Below are 17,599 nucleotides of genomic sequence, written 5' to 3'. Positions count from 1 at the left end.
TGGATCTGTTTGCCTGCCTAAGGTGTAAAAATTAGTTAGAGCGGCGGAGGACAAATGCTTATTGAACTTTGGAAAGGTGCCAGTGAACTGGAAAGCTGCATTTAATATCCCTATTAGAAAAAGGACGGAGATGGATGGCAGAAAATTATAAACTAGTTAGCCTGCTCTTTGTCATGGTGAAATCCATTACTAAGAGTGTAGTTGAAAAACATTTAGAAAATCTTATTACAATCAAGCAGATTCAGCATGACTATGAAAGGAAAAATCATACTTGACAAATTTATTAAAGTGCATCGGGGATTTAATAAACAAGCGAATAAAGGGGAACCAATAAATCTAGTATATTTAGGACGCCAGAATATATTCAGTGAGATTCTTCTTGATAGGTTACTTCTGAAGATAAAACCTCATATCTTTAAGAGAAATACATTAGTGTAGATCAGATGTTCCCAACCTGGGGTCCACCGTCCCCTTGGTTAATGCTAGGGGTCCATGACATAAGAAGGTTGGGTTACCCCGGTGTTGATGGAGTATTTGCACACTAATGGAGAACAGGAGTTGGAATAAGTAAACCTCATTCAATTTGCGAAGCTGTAATTAGTGGGGTGTCACCAGGATCTGCGCTGTCCTCAAGATTCACAGTGTTTGCTGATGACTTTGAAGGGACTGAGTATCTTGTGACCAAATTTACTGATAATAGAGCACTACTGAGGAGTATACAAGGAGCCTGCAAAAGGGATATAGAAAGGTTAAATGAATGAGCAATTGTAGATGGAATATAACGTAAGGTATTCATTTTTGCAGGAAGAACCAAAAAGCAGAAAATTGTTTTTTAACAGGAAAGGGTTTGAATGCTATGGTATAGCAGGATCCATGAGTCCTTTACAAGCAGGCAAGTAGTAAGAAGGGTGAATTACATTTGTTTTTTAGGATTTGGTGTAAAAACATTGGGCTGTTTTACTGCAGTTGATGAGACCATGCCTGTAGTAAAGGTAAACTGTTTTGGTCTACTCATTTAGGAAGTAATATACTTGTGGTGAAGATGGCAGAAAAGGTTCACCTGCTTGGTTCCTGGGATTAAGTGTCTAATGTAAAGAAAGGTTGAGAAAGTTGGCCTTGTACTCGGAACAGATTAAGAAGAATGAGAGATGATCTTGTCTGGTTTAAGATGGCAAAATTGCTTCTCCTACTCTCATTTCTCACGTTCACAGATGGGAGAGAGGGTGGTGACAAATTACAGGTACAAAGAAACACAATGGTCTATAGCAAAAATAATATACAATAGAATTATCCTCCTGAAGCTTTTAATAAACTAAGCAGTTTTATGAAACAATGAACACAGATCACCCATTTCAGTTCCACTGTCTAAACTCAGCTACAGAGGTAGCAGTGACTGTATGTCTAGAGCCTTGATCGAACAGTCCTACCAAGATAAATACTGCTACCGTAGTAACTCATGTTGGTATGTGACAATTTACTGTGTGTGAGTTATGACACCATCACCAAAACTCCAGTGAGGGCACCTCTAATGACAACATGTTGAATTTCACAAGTTAACACTGTAGTTACATGTTGGGAAAGATGAAGGTCTGTTGACCTTTCACACGATCGTAAAAATATCCCATATCACTCCCTCTTCTCTGGGAAGAAGAGCAAGGTTGAAGAAGTAATCTGAGGACTTGCGACTCCACAAAGAAATTTCTGTTTGAAAATCTTTTCTTCAGAACAGGTTGGCACCAACGGGGTAAACTGTTTTGATCTGACTTTAAAATGTGATGTGTTTCAGTTGCATGAGCTGTGTTGCTAGAATTTGTGCTGCATTCGTAATTTCATTGTCCCACAGCCCTCCACCTCTACCCACTGGAGTACATGCAGATAGTGAGCTGACATCTACCCCACACAGGGCTGTTGTATCCATCACACTTCACATCCCCTCTTTCCAAGGGTGATTTGTGAGGTCTTCACTTCTACCACAGAAAGTAGTCTGCAAGCATGTAGACCCCACTGCCTACCTCTGTCATCCCAGTGTGTGCCCACCCTGCAGGAGCCCAATGTGCCTTTTTCACACTAAGTGAGCTCCCTTCCAAATGTTGAGAACCTTTGGTCTGTTACAGGAGAATCTTCCAATCCAGGTGATCATGAATGGAGATAGGATAAATGGAAAACCTGTTGCGGTTCTGGAAGCTTCATTAGAGTGTGCAGCTGTCCTGGGAACAATTGGTTAAAACTTCATAATCGGAATCAATTTTATTATCACTGACATATGTCATGAAGTTTGTTGTATTATGGCAGCAGTACAGTTCAATACATTACAAAATAATACAAGTTACAATAAGAATATATAAAAAATAGTGCAGAAAGAGAGCAAAATAGTGAGCCAATAAATCTTTTCTGCCTACACATGATCCATATCCTCCATTCCCTGTATATTCACGTCTCTGTCTAAAAGCCTCTTTACAATGGCACTATTGTATCTGCCTCCATCACTGTAACTAGCTGTCTGATCCAGGTCATCTATCTCTCCTGTGTTTAAAAAGAAATCAGTGATACTTCACCTTTAAGCATCTCCCCTCACACATCCTCTAGTATTTGACATTCCTAACCTTGGGTCTCCCCTCAGACACCAATGCCACAGCGAAAATAACCTAAGTTTGTCCATTCTCTCCTTATTATCATCCTGGTAAAGCTCCTTTGAGGTTGTTATAGCCAGGGGTGGTAATAGAGACAAGCTCCCACTACCTATTCAATGCTCCCAATGGACATATCTCAAATAGCCTCTGACAAACAAGTCCAGCTCCTGGCCTCAATGTGTCGCTTAGGTACTAAGCCTGGCGGAATCATTTCTACTGAGAGGAGAAGGGGCAAAGGCAGGTTCCTGGCACCTTAAAACCAGTCGCTTCGTGCAGGTGGGACTCATCATCCATAGTTGACAGCTCATCGAGGAGAAGGAAAGCTCTGATCTCACATCTCTGCTGCCTTGGCTATAACCACTCATGGGGGAGGCTTCAGGAACAAACCCTGAGAAAAAATGCAGAGCTGGTGTCCCTAAGGCAGCTCCACATTGAGGTCAATGCTGACTGGCAACGCCTGCGACACCGCTAGTGCCAAACTGTATCTGTTTCTTCCGTTCCTTTGGATCAGTTGCGTGGAGAGGGAGAGCCTGCAGCATGGACAATATCTTGCTCTCCATATCGTACCACCCTGGCTTGCGGATCGCATGGATAACTGAGGCACAATATATATGGTCGACCCCAACCAATGGAGGGCCTCATTGTATCCTGGTAAACATTTTCTGCAGCTTTTCCAAAGCCTCCACATCCTTCCTGTAAAAGCACAACAAAGAGCTGCGCACAATACTTCAAGTGTAGCTGAACCAAAGTTAAATATACTTTTATAAAGTACATAAAGATAAGGAGTTTTATATAGCTGCAATATAACTTTCATACTCAGTGACTCTGCCCTGACCAATGAAAGAGAGTGAGCCTTATGCCTTCTGTACCAGCCACTCTTCTTATGTAGCTATGGACGTGGACCCCAAGATCCTTCTGTACATTAATGCTGTTGAGGGTTCTGCCTGTGCACTTTTTTCTTTGTCTGCCTTCATCCACCTGCCACTGTTGCACAACTCAAGCCCCTTACTGGGTGCAAACTGCCTGTCATCTTTCATCACTTTTCAGTCCAATAACTCACCCTCTCCTCTTTATAGTGCCCATCTGGCCTCTCCACTCTTAGTCCTGATACAGGATCCTTGCTGCTCACCAGCTGAGTTCCTCCATGAGGTTGCTTACTGTGGTCTGCCTATTTTGGCTGTATAATGTTTGGCAAATAAGTAACTTCTCTAGGCCAATTGGGACCCTGAAATTGTCACTGTTGTTAGAGGATCCTGCTGTCGCTTTTCTTCAGTTGTCAATGGATTTGAAAGGTTTTACAGAAGCAGCGTTGATGGCATCTCTTCCGTGTTTTGAGGTGCCTCCTCTGGGTAATCCATGTCCTATAAGAGTGTAGGGGTCACAGCGACTCAGAAAGGCATGAGGTTTGTGTCATATTTGAGGTACTCACATCATTATGACCAAGGATTATGCTGGTGGTAACGGTGAATTTTGCCATTAATGTCTGATGTTGTTGAAAGGTAGATCCTGAGATGTGGAAGGCGGTAACTGGTTTCCAGCGTCTTGTCATTGAGTTCATTGGCAGAAGGCAGAATTGTGCAGTGGGGTCCGGTTAGTTGACAAAGTTATTTTAGCCAATGTTAATGAAAATGACATTCCCTTATGTCATAGCGAACAGATGGAGTTCAGCTTCTAAACACATTACAGATGCAAGCATCATCTGTGTACAGCTCGGTGTCCCGGTTCTGGAGAAGTAGTAAAATAAATTGAACAGCTTCCTATTTGTCCTACAGGTTAACTACACTTCAGTGGGAAGGTAGTTGGAAGGAAGATGCAGTATTGCAGCAAGGAAGATGAGGAAATTCTCAGGGTGATGACTTAGCCCTGTTTGACACTGTTCTTCACTGAGACAGTTGAGGGCCCAATGGTTAAGATCAGGGCTTCATGCCCTCATTCACCAGAACTGGAAGCAGAGAATATAATACATGGGAAAAGTTCCCTGCAGCAAGGAGGAGTAAGATTACGATAAAATCATTGCTGAGTCTGAGAAGCAGGCACATATAAAATTTCCTGATGCTGTTCTGGAGTGAAGGAGAGAAGGACAAAAGGAAGAAACAGAAGATAAAGGTCACTTGGGCAAGGCCTCCAGTTATTGTCCATTCTTCCATTCTTATTTGATGTAAACAAGGTGGTACTGAACCTCCTTAAGCTGCTACAGTCCTACATTTAGGGAAGGAGTTGTTGGATTTAGAGCTGAAAATGATGAAGAAATGATGATTCCAAGATAGGAGAGGGTCCTTGAAGTTTAAATTCCTTGAAGTTATTATTTCAGAAAACCTGTCCTGGGACCAACATGTAAGTGCCACTACAAAGAAGACACAATGGCGCCTCTATTTTCTTAGAATTTTGCGCAGATTCAACACGTAATGTAAAACTTCTGACAAATTTCAGTAGATGTACAGTATAGAGTATCCTGACTGCTTGCATAACAGCCTGGTTTTCCCTTTCCTGTTAGTTCTGCAGCGCACACTCTAATCATTCTTGTCTGGTTAATTTTTAATTTAGGTCCCTAACATTGTAGCTCAAATGCTTTTGATCTTCATTTTGTTAGAGTTCTTAGGTATCAGTTTACAAACATATTCTATGCTATTTGTTATCATCTTATAATGCCAGAGACAATCAATCACATTGTTCGTGGTATATTTGTTGTTTGACCAAACAAGGAAATAATTTCACCTGTTATCAGTTTATTCTATTTCCAAATGGTCCATTCCAATGACTATGCAAAGTTTATGTGTACTAGTGATGTCAGGTGCCATTCCTATGCTGCAGGTGAGGTGAAATCAGTGAAGCTGAGTTGGGGGGTGGGGGGGTGAAATCATTGAATGTGTTCAACGGACAGTTGCATTTCAGACACATAAACTGGAAATTCCGGCAGAGCTCATTATTAAAGGACATTTCAATTATCCTTACATTGTTCTCTACAGATAAGTTTGTTAAGGAACATGAGGGCAATGTTAACTTGTTTTATTTTAGTTGGTCTGCAGCACAGTCCCATCCAAGCTAACTGCTACTCTAACTGCTGGTGATGCATGGGATCACCTGTGAGCGAGGAATACAGCATCCCCTCACTCTTTAAAAAATATTATGAAGATTCCATAAAGATTCTTACATAGGCTCGTGGAGGAATCACAAACAAGAGATGCCGGAAATCCAATCAACACACACAACTCAGCAGGCCAGGCAGCAAGGGTCTCAGCCCGAAACATTGGCAGTACTTTTTCCGTGGAAGCCACCTGGCCTACTGAGTTCCTCCAGCATTTTGTATGTGTGGCTGTATGGGAGGGAAGGGTTAGATGTTACCCAACCCTCCCCCTTCCCCCAGTTGCCCCTTGGCCATCAAACTCTTGAACCTGAGGGGTATATGTGAATGCTCAACTCCACTTGACCCATCTTTGAAGTGTTCCTACAACCTATGGACTCACTTTCAAGATCTCTTTATCTCATGTTCTTGCTATTTATTGCTTATTTATTTATTATTATTATTTCTTTCTTTTTTTTATTTGCACAGTTTGGTTGTCTTTTGCACACTGGTTGAACACCCAAGTTGGTACGGTCCTTCATTTATTCTATTATGGATTTATTGAGTATGCCCACAAGAAAATGAATCTCAGGGTTGTATATATACTTTGACAATAAATTTACTTTGAACTTTGATCTTGGAGCAGGTTTAAGGGTTGGCACAACATTGTGGGCTGAAGGACCTGAGCTAAGTTCTATGTACTAATCAATGAAGTCTACACTTTCAAAAGGTCCTTTGGAACTCGATGCAAGGCAAAGAAGATTTTCAGCCCCAGTTTTGAGAGTAATTCTGTTTCTATAATTCCCATAAGCATATATTTTAAATCTATTTTCTAGTTCACTTGATTAGTGTTTTGTGCAATTCCATTGCATCTGAAGTCAGTGTAGAATCATTAATATGCTTTAGGTAGATCTTAATTTTTCCTTTATTCTCAGATCTAATTTCAATTGAACCAGACTGAAACTTTTCTCAAAGTGTACAATAGCAGAATGGGATAAATTGTGTTGTTATGTAATAGTGTAAGCCAGGTGATACTGATCTGGTGGCACATTTTACATTTCACAATGTTCTTTCATTCACTTGGTCAAGATAAGAATGACAATGTGATCCAACTGTTAACTTTGGTTTTGCCAAATCCTTTATCTTTTACTTCATTATTGGACATGCCTTTAAGTTTAACAAGGTTTAAAATAAACAAATGTACTGTACGCACCAGTTACTTGAGCTCAGATGCACACTTAAATCCCAAGAGCATGCAATAAAACTGAGGGACTGAGTTCAGGAAGTGAGAAATGCCCTTACTTAAGAGGCTTCACACATCAACCCCATTAGACCCACAATATCAGCCACAGCAGAATGTGAATCAGTGGAATGCAATAATCAGCTGTCATTATTTTTTTGATTTTTCTTTCTTTCTAACACTGCTGTGACTCACTGCTCAAATCTTTGAAGGCTTTTATTTAAAGAATAAGTAAAATTGATGACAATTTCAATATTCTCCATTTGTGCTTTTCCACTTGCAATATTACTCACAGATGGTGTGTGTGTTTCTATTTCTGCATGATTACTTTTGCAGATACCATTTTCCTCAGCTGCTCAGTTAGCAGCGGCTTATTTTCATTTTGGGGATTTCTTTGGTCCTTTCAATTATAAAGGTAATTACAAAGCATGGAAATTTACTTTCTGAAGCATCACACTGTGGGTTGATAGACATATGTGGTAGTGGAGCTGGAATTATAAATATCCGTAGCATTTACAACAAAGTTCGGACCATCTATTCTAGCTGTTCCCATTTCATAGCAACTGTCTCTACTTGACCCTGATCATGAGTGTTTCTTGGCAAGTGCTCCTCCTGGCTCTATCTGATTCTGATGAAGTAGATTTATCTATGTCGGTATGCAGTCAAGAGTGTGGTGAAGTTGCTGAAGTGACCTACTTTTCTGCTCAGATTTGATGGTGCAGGCATCAGTTTGGGAGGTTCCTACATGGAACAGAAAGAAACACATTGGCACAGCTTCTGTGGAGCAATGCCAAATAATGTGTGACATTGTATTTGGGATGTTTTGGAAGAACCTTGCAACCTTCTGGAAAGACAGATCTTCACATCCTATTGTAATATCACTACCAGGAGAGGTTCTGGTGACATCTAGGCTCCACCAGTGGTGTCTGCATAGCTGAATGAAAATACAAAAAGTAGAGACATCACAAAGCCAAAAGCTGCCTCCATTATGACATGAGAAATGTCTGTGACACCAAAGAATCTTCATTACTCTCTTGTGACCAGCTAGTCATCCGAGTATTTTTAGAATTTTACCCTCTGGTTTCAGAAAACATTTCAGAATGCAGTGGCTAGGAAATGGTCATTGATGCAAGAAGCTGAGTGAACGTACACTAGAATCCTCCTGATGATACTTAAGTACCCACAGCAACTCATTTATTTTGAACTTTATTAATAGTTCCAGTAAAAAGTGAAGACAGGAATTTGATATGTAAGTGTTAAACATTTTTGTGATAAGATCGCCAACAAGTCATATCCCAATATTGCAGAAATAATAGAAGTGTCTGAGACTTACCATTTGCTTTTGAAATCTGTGAGGAACAAATCAGATGGTATCTTTCAAAGATCAATAGCTTCCCTAGTGATTTACACCAGTACTACCATTTCTTTGTTTGGTACTCATAAATGTGTCCACTTGAATCTATAAATAAAGGATTTAATAGACTTCTGTCCCTCTCGTGCTTACATAATCATTTCTGTGCTTAATTTGGATAGTCATTACTTTAAAATATTTGAAAAATATATTTCCTAAGTAAATGTAAGAATAGCTTAAAGAAAGAGTATTTATAATGGTACCACATCCTTGGAATGCTCCTTTAGTCTCTATTCTGCAAGTTTGCACATGGTGAGGACCACAAATGCAAATGCATTCAGCCGATATTTGATACTAATGCTTGAGGAGCGAGTGTTGGCTGAGCCACTGACACTTAATGAAACATTATGGAATATTTTACATCAGTTTGTGAAGGCAGATACACCCTTCATTGTACATTTCATCCAAAATAGCTTCTTCAATAAACTATAAGATTCCACTGGAACTGTGGTGTTACATGTGTTCTAATGTTCTCAGTGACAATCAGAGCAGACTAGAAGCACACATTCATGTAACCAGCATATCAAAGCACGTCAGTGAAGTGAAAGTGCACTATAAATATCAATAAGCTATGCAGGTTAAGCAACTTGCTCATTGCATTTTACTAATTTTTAAAGAGGGACTGTATTTAAGGGTAAGTAGTTCAGTGCTCTTTCAGTTGGCACGGAGAGCATTCCTGAAAATGTCCCAAACTGTTCACCAGACATTGGATTCTGGTTGGTGGGTCGCAGCTAGAGATGAATACCCCACAGAAGTCCTCCAGTCCCTGAGGCACTACCACACTGGCTGTCATCCTGACTGCTGGAAGATTTATTGTGGGTAGAGTTCTGCTCTCAAGTGACCATTGGATCAATCAGACAGAGGCCCAGGTGGCTGTTGTTTGAAACCTGAAGCACTCCTGTTCCTTTCAATCTCACAGGAGATCTCACGTTTCAGCAAAACGTGGCAAGACAATAACATGCCCAACTCACCGTTTCACTTCGACTGGATGCCTCTATTCTGGACGAATAGGAAACCCCTGTCAGGGAAATCGAAAAGAAGTGGACTCTGTGTGTACATTAGCAAACACTACTTTAGCTAGCAGTCAGGCGTTCTGAACATCTTACAGTTAAACGCCAGCCACATTACCTGCCCTTCCCAGTGCTAATGCCAAGGATGCACTGTGAGAACTTAACAGTACCAGCAGTGCAAAACAAGCATCCAGACGGTCTCTTCATCATTCACTCATACAACTGTTTGTACATAGTGTTTTATAGGATTGTTTTTATATGTACCGTATATTTTTTTCTTAATATGCTGCATAGAAGTCAGAGTAACAATCATTTCGTTCTCCTTTCACTTCAGTACTGAAGAATGACAATAAGCAATCTTATCTTGAAAATGAGAAGTCAAATTTGTACCCAGGTCAAAAGATTACTTTAAAGCCAGAACCATGGAAAAACATCATCTTGCATGGTTTATGAAATTTCTGATTATCTTTTATTGAAGATTTAATTCCTTGATTGTAACAGGAGTACAGGAGCTGATATTAAGTGGGCCTAGTTTGATGATATATTTGTGGAATCTCATTCATCACAAGATGCGCCTAATGTGATTATCTTAAACTATGTGAGTGCACCCTCAAATTTCATTTCGACCATTGAGGTTCGGTTAAGTGTTCCAGTTTCATTATCTGCAGTTATCAGTGCCACGGTTTCCAGTAAGTGCTTTTTTTTATCTATCATGTGCGCTGACTCAGTACAGATGCAGAGCTGTAAATTAAGTGAGCTTGGGTTTAAGCTGATATAACTCATTTTTGTAGGTCTTGCTCGTCTTCGGTAAAGAGGATAGTCAGAGTGATGGCTTCTGGTGGGCATGTGATAAAGCTGGATACAAATGCAACATCGCAAGGTCGCCAGAGTCTGCACTGGATTACTTTCTGGAGAAACATCATGAAATTATTATCATTGACAACAGACACACCAAATATTTTGATGCTGAAGCCCTTTGCAGGTAAGGCAAGAGCCCTTCTGGCAATGATTTTCAGTCAATCAGCTGCTTCTATTCCTGATATTCAATCTCATGGATACTGGAATTATTGAAACAGCAGCATGAAAAGCAGGAGCAGTAGATGTCAGTCAGTGCAACTCTTAGAATATGGTATCCAGTTGTTCAGAAATCCTGGTAGTTAACCACGTGGCTCACTCATTAGTTCAGAGCGTGACTGGGATGTACAGGTGGGCTGTACAGTCGGAGCCAGGAATGCTTCCAGGACAGAGGTTTGGCCTGCAATGTTGGGAGTGCAATTAGGGCTGGAGTTGCTTTCTGGAATACTTAGAGATCAACAACAAGGCTGGACCCCTGGCCCGAAGTCCTTGCATGCTTCCAAATTTACCAAAACTTACCAAATTCATAGGAGAATGTATTATACTGCCATGTAACATGTAAAATAAGTGAAATAAAATAGTGTTGAGGTATTATTGAGAGTAGCATCTGGTTGTCTGGAAAATCTGCTGGGCCAGCACCATCAAAGTCATGAATGTCCCACATTATCAGAGTTTTACTCTAATCCTTTAAACGTGAGCTCTCATAGTTCCTAATTTGGGTCTTCTTTTGTACCCATTCCCGTGCCCTTTATATCCCTCAGTGCCCAACAATCTATTGATTTCAGACACTGAAGCATGTCTTATTTGGGTAATTCACCAATTTCCTGTTTTAACAAATTTACAACATTTGGTCGAGCTTCATGAAATTCTTGTTGACATCACTGTTGATCTCCCCAGTGTGCAGCCAACTATTGAATAGACAATTTACAACTCTAGTGAAGAAGACATGGTCCCTGATTTGATTGCAGATGAATAGCACCCAGAGTTCTGGCTGTCAAGCCAGAAACCCAATGAGCTGAGAGCTTGGTGTGCCTGTCACAGGTGGTAGTGACAAGAGCATTTACAGGGTATATTTTTTCTCTTATTCACTCTGGTTTCATTTGCTAATCCTAGGATGTTACATGGTCAATGTGTGGTGGAAGAGGCAATGCGAGCAAAGGAGAAATGGGACAAGGAGGATGTGCTTCGGTGTGATGTTCTGCCTGCTAGAGAGTGAGGCCCATTTGATGGAGCATTTGTTTTCTTTCCAGTTTGTCAAATTTACTTTTTCACTTTTAGGTCAATTCGAGCCACAAGCCCTGGAGAAACCACAGTTATTCTGGTTGTAGTTCCTCAGATGTAAGTTACTGGAGTTCTCTTCTACACTTCATGGACATCAATGTTACCCTGATCCAGCCCCAGCTTTTCCATATGGTCCATAACATCATTTTCCAATTTGATGTCTATCTATCTGTCTGTCTCTCTCTCACTCTTACACCTTAGCCCTTCTCCCTCTCTCTCTTCTCCCTCTCTCTCTCCCCCACTCTCTCCCCCACTCTCCCCTCCCCCTCTCCCTCCCCTCCCCCTCTCCCTCCCCTCTCCCTCCCCCTCTCTCTCTCCCCCACTCTCCCCCCCATTCTCCCCATCCCGCCATTGTCCCTTCACACCCACCACTCCCAGACCAACTCTTCTCCACCTCTTTACCTCCCTCCCTCTCGCCATCTTCCTCCTCTCTGTTTCTCTTTTGCCTCCTCTCACCTCTCTGTCCCTCTCTTCCTTCTATCTCTCTCCTCTGCTCCCCCTCCTTCCTCTCATCTCCTCTCCCTATCTCTCTCCTCCCCTTCCCACCTCCTCTCTCCTCTCTTCTCCTCTCCCCCTCACTTTGCAGTGGGAATTATGATGATTTTAGCTGAATCCATGAGTGAAATGCTGGGAAACCACCTTTTACCAATTCTGTGGTTTATTAAGCTGCATCAGATGAAACACTGTATTCAGAGCAATGATATGTAAACACCTTGTGTCTTCCTGCAGGTCTAATAATCAAGAGGAGACTTCTGTTTTGCCTCTTCTTAACGCTGGCTTTAACAGGGTATGTAATTCCATTCCGTTGCTTGTTTCACATTTGTGGCAATTCAGCTGAGAATGTTAAAGGTTTAGTTGTATCTGGGTTGGTGGTGTAGGAAGGGGAGAGAAAGCTTCATAAGCATTCTCCCTCCTTCCCAAATGTGTACAGTTGTAAAGTTTTCATAGCAGTTGCCATCTGTAACTTATTCAATTTAAAGTGATGAACAAAGAGATGAATAGCTTGTGCACTCGTCTTTCTGTAACATGTGGAACTTACGTAATTTGATTTGATATGTGCCTGCATCACTGTCTGGAATGGGGGGCCAAATGCATTACAGAATGGAGAATAAATCATTATAGTTACAAAGAAAGTGCATTGCGGGCAAGCAAAGAGGTACAAGGCCTTGACAAGGTAGATTGTGAGGTCAAGAGTCCATCTTATCATACCGGGGAACTGTTTGACAGCTTTATCACAGCGAGAAGCCAAGAAGCTGCTGTCAAGCCTGGTGATACGTGCTTTCAGGATTCTGGGACGTAGGGGGAGAATGTGTGCATGGGTAGAGTTTGCGATTATGTTGTCTGCTTTACTGAGCCAATGAGAAGTATTAGCTGGTTTCTGCGATGTGCTGAACTGTGTTCACAAATCTCTTGACAATGAAACTGAGTTGAATTGACAAAGTTAAAATGAAATGATTATTGAAGTACACTCTATTAATTATTGTGTGCTTAGCATTTAATTCAGTTGTCCCATGCCATCAGACTCTATATCTCTTTTATGTCAATAGCTCCTCTTTCATTCCCCTGAATGCAGTATTTCAATAACTGAATAAAAAATGCAAACCGAATGTCCCAAGAAGGATGTCACATTTGTTTGTGTTGTTTTTAACTAGTTGTTTCTTAACAAAGAAGACTATGGTGAAATTCTGTAAATTATTAATTATTTACCCAATCATTTAGTAACTGATTATATCTATACCATACCTTAGCTGCCTCATTCAAGGTAACTTTATCAAAATTCTCCCAGGAGCAAAGCAAATGCAGAAATGTTTGTGTTTGGTTTACATTGCCTTTATAAAATCTTTTACTGCTCAGCTTTAACCAGCTTTGGTTAATATTTCAATTCTCCATAGATCAGTGTGGCCCTCCACAGGCTGAACTTAATTTCTACAGAAAACACTTGCTCTATTCTCGGCACAGTCTTGATGAATTTAATTCAATCATCAGTTATAGACAAAGCAAAAAGTTCTATTTAAATAATCATAAATTACAGCAAGAATAATACAAAAAAAAAACAAACTTTCCTGAAAGTGCAGACTTTTTGTTAAAGACAATGAATAGTTGACTTGATATTGCACAAAATGTTTTCTCCTTTACTGGAGTTAAAGGTTTATATTTAAAGGTCATGGAGCTCATTTATAGAATTATGTGGTGCTCAGATTGTGTTAAGTTTAATTGGAAAGTATTTCTGTACATTTTTAGCTTTGGATTAGTATTTTGCTGAATGTGTGAAAATGAGCATGGTGGCCGTTCTATTAATAATCTGGAAAGGAGAATCAGAAGAAGCAACTTTTTCAACTATGTAGGAAATATGAGTGTACAGAATGATAAAACAAATGCATTACAATGGGAGATGCTGGCTTTTGTTTGAATGTTAATCCAAGGTCTTATCTTTCCTCCTAGATTAACCTTAATGATTCCATAATATATTTACCAGAAAGTTAGAGATTTTATTCTTGCCGTCATGTCCCAACTGATATCAATAACACTGTCTAATATTTGGTGGTAGTACTTTGCGTACAGTTTGCCTTCCATATTTCCTACATTACTGTAACAATATTTTAAGATAGTGCAGAGCACTTGGTGCCAAAGGTAGAAAATAGATCTACTTTCTGATTCTAGGGTATATAAATGATACAACCTGCGAGGCTAAGTGAAGTATGTTTAAAAATGTTTGTCAATCAGCAGTTATTGCCTATAGACTTACCATGTGAATAAGAACAAATTAAAGTGCCTTGAATCACTCTACCTGGTGCGTTTATTGAACATTGCATTATATAATTTAATTCTTTGATATATTCTGGTTTTATTATTAAGGAGCTCCCTTATGTTTAATGATATGTCAGTGTAAATCACGACACTATTGAGACCCCAGCATTTCTCTAATTTCTTTCTATTTATTAGAATATCTAATATCTGTGGACAGAGGGTTTGTTTAGTATTTATCTTAAACAATTAAACTTTTTCATTCTAGCTGGTACTCCTCCCTCTCCCCCACTTTCTTATTCTGGTTTCTTCCCCCTTCCTTTGCAGTCCTGTCGAAGGGTCAGCCTGAAAATGTCTTGACTGTTTATCCTTCTCCATAGATGCTGCCTGACCTGCAGAGTTCCTCCAGCATTTTGCGTTTGTTAATACTGGAGATGAACTGAAACTGTTAACATTGGAGAGGCCTGAAGATGCAAGCAATGAACTTGGTTTGAAAAAGTTCACAAACACAAGAAATAGGTGCTGGAAATCCAGAACAACACACACACACAAAATTCTGGAGGAACTTAGCAGGTCAGACAGCATCGATGGAGAGAGATAAATAGTCAAGCTGTTTTTGGGCTGAGACTCTTCACCAGGACTGGAAGGGAAGGGGGAAGAAGCCAGAATAGAAAGATGGAGAGAGGGCAGGAAGTTCAGGCTGTCAAGTGGTGGTGAAGCCAAGTGAGGGGGGAAGGTAGGTAGGTGGGTGGGAGAAGGGAGATGAAGTGAGAAACTGGGAGGTGATAGGTGGAAAAAGTAAAGGGCTAAACAAGAAGAAGGGGCACCAGAGGGAGCTGATAGGCAGGTGAGGAGAAGAGAAGGCAAAAGTGGGGTAAGTGGGAGCCAGAGTGGGGTATGAAAACAAAAGAGAAGGGAGGAGGAGAAATTACCAGAAGTTCGAGAAATCAGTGTTCTCTAATGTCACCTTCTCACAACAAGTAACTTCAGTGGTGTAATCTACAATGAGAATGCCAATTTGCAATGTGACTGCATCTCCAACAGTGCTTACTGTTTCCTTGTGCATCCAATTCCCACCAGGATAATTGAAGTACATTACTGTTTACCCTTTAAAGAGTTGTGAGAGACATTTATGAGGTCTGTTGTTACAGATTTTATAATATTCTTCTTTGATCTTATTTTCCTTTGCTCATAGCGCTACATCGAGAATCCCAATATAACCGCATGCTACAATGAATTAATTCAGCTGGAACATGGAGAAGTCCGGTTACAGTTCAAACTGCGGTATGTATTATAAGTACAGTAAGCCTTCATTAATTAATGGTTTGGCACTTCGGAGTTGGATTTACCAGGCCATTGGATGTTATTTCTATTAATACTCTAATACACTGTGTTTACTTCTTTAAAAACATGTCACAAATTAGCAATATAAATTGCCCAGTGAAATTGGTATGTTTAAAGGGCGTGCAGGAAACAGGGTCACAATGAATTTCAGAGGATTGTGAGAAAGGGGTCCCTGAGTCCCAGTGTATCAAATGGAATAAGAGAACCTGAGTCCCACTGTGTCAAGGACTGTGTTATTATTCAAGAGCAGCACAGGAACTTGGGCTAATAAGTCCAAAGGGACTGTGAGGACAGGGTCCCTGGTATGTCAGAGAGCAGTGGTGGGGATGGGAAGAAGACCAGGTTCTCAGTATATCAAAGAACAGGAAGCATTACCATCTATAAACACAGGAGGAGATTTAGGTCATTGGACCCATCATCTACTCTGTCAATCATGGTTGATTTAATATCCCTCTCAGCCCCATTCTTTGGCTTTTTCCCTGTAACTCTGGCATCAGTCAAGGGTTTGAAGCTACTTAAAAGATGATGTTTAAGAAATGTTATTCTGCTAGGTGGGATAGAGTTTGTCAGATGTGTTAAGGAAAGTTTCCTTAATCGGTATGCAGAAGTCCCAGCAAGAGAGTGTGTGATACTTGATCTCCTATTGGAAATGAAACAAGGCAGGTGACAGAAGTCTGTGTGGGGAAACACTTTGCATCTAGTGATCATAATGCCATTAGTTTCAAAGTAAATATGTAAAGAGATAAGTCTGGTCTGTGGGTTGAGATTCTAAATTGGAGAAAGGCCAATTTTGATGGTATCAGAAAGGATCTGGCAAGTGTGGATTGAGAAAAACTGTTTTCTGGCAAAGGTGTACTTGGTTAGTGGATGACCTTTAAAAGTGACATTTTAAGAGTACAAAGCATATATGTGCATGTCAGAATAAAAGGGAAAGGTAACAGGTTTAGAGAGTCTTGGTTTTTAAGAAATATTGAGGCCCTGGGTAAGAAAAAGGAGATGCATAGCAGGTATAGGCAGGCAGGAACAAATGAGGTATTTAAGGAGTACAAGAAATGCAAGAGAACACTTAAGAAAGAAATCAGGATGGCTAAAAGAAGGCATGAGATTGCTCTAGCAGACAGGAATCCCAAGGGATTATTCAGATATATTAAAGAGCAAAAGGATTGCAAGGAACAATATTGGACCTTTGGAGTCAAAAGAGATGGGGGAGATCAGAAAAGGATGTTTTGCATCTGTATTTACTCAGGAGACAGACACAGAGTCTGTAGAAACGAGGCAAAGCAGCAGCGATGTCATGGAGTTTACAGAGGAGGAGGTGTTTTCTGTCTTGAGGCAAATTTGTGGATGGCATCAAGATTGTGGGTGTGGTGGACCGTGAGGAAGACTATCAGAGCCTGCAGCAGGATCTGGATCAGCTAAAAAATTGGGCTGAAAGATAGCAGATGGAATTTAATGCAGACAAGTGCAGGGTGTTGCACTTCAGAATGTCCAGCCAGGGTAGGTCTTAGACAGTGAACAGTAGAGCACTGAGGAATGCAGTAGAGCAAAGGGATCTGAGACTACAGGTCCATAATTCAATGAAAGTGGCATCACAGGTAGATAAAGTCGTAACAAAAGCCTATTGGCCTTAATAAATCAATGTATTGAGTCCGGGAGATGAAATGTTCTGTTGATGTTGTATAAGACATTGGTGAGGCCTAATTTAGAGTATTGTGTACAGTTTTGGTCACCTACCTACAGGGAAGATGTAAATAAGGTTGAAAGAGTACAGAGAAAATGTTGCCAGGACTAGAGGACCTGAGTTATAAGAAAAGATTGAGTAGTTTAGGACTGTATTCTTTGGTACATAGAAGATTGAGAGATTTGATAGAGGTATACAAAATTATGAGGGGTATAGATAGGGTAAATGCAAGCAGGCTTTTTGCACTGAGGTTGGGTGGGACTACAACCAGAGGTCATGGGTTAAGGTTGAAAGGTGAAATGTTTAAGGGGACCATGAGGAGAACCCTCTTTACTCAGAGG

The 17,599-nt window shown here is 40.5% G+C and overlaps 2 protein-coding genes across 9 annotated transcripts in view; one reads left to right on the top strand and one right to left on the bottom strand.

Annotated features, from left to right (window-relative positions):
- pde8b (phosphodiesterase 8B) overlaps window positions 1–17,599 on the top strand; it is a 268,785-nt gene that overhangs the window by 187,865 nt on the left and 63,321 nt on the right. For 5 of the 8 annotated variants that reach the window (XM_059974491.1, XM_059974490.1, XM_059974489.1 and 2 more), the window contains exons 3-6: window positions 10,144–10,334; window positions 11,321–11,419; window positions 12,218–12,275; window positions 15,429–15,517. In XM_059974491.1, coding sequence (XP_059830474.1) covers window positions 10,144–10,334; window positions 11,321–11,419; window positions 12,218–12,275; window positions 15,429–15,517 — 437 coding nt within the window. Of the gene's footprint in view, window positions 1–10,143; window positions 10,335–11,320; window positions 11,420–11,485; window positions 11,546–12,217; window positions 12,276–15,428; window positions 15,518–17,599 lie in introns of all 8 variants that reach the window. The other 3 variants (XM_059974492.1, XM_059974487.1, XM_059974488.1) reach the window with 1 other exon arrangement.
- LOC132396696 (uncharacterized) overlaps window positions 1–17,599 on the bottom strand; it is a 105,404-nt gene that overhangs the window by 70,830 nt on the left and 16,975 nt on the right. The window lies entirely within an intron of this gene.

The sequence above is a fragment of the Hypanus sabinus genome, chromosome 7 (assembly GCF_030144855.1).
Source record: "Hypanus sabinus isolate sHypSab1 chromosome 7, sHypSab1.hap1, whole genome shotgun sequence".
Taxonomy (NCBI): domain Eukaryota; kingdom Metazoa; phylum Chordata; class Chondrichthyes; order Myliobatiformes; family Dasyatidae; genus Hypanus; species Hypanus sabinus.
Note: the sequence above shows the minus strand (reverse complement) of the source record. Positions and strands in the feature narration are given on the sequence as shown.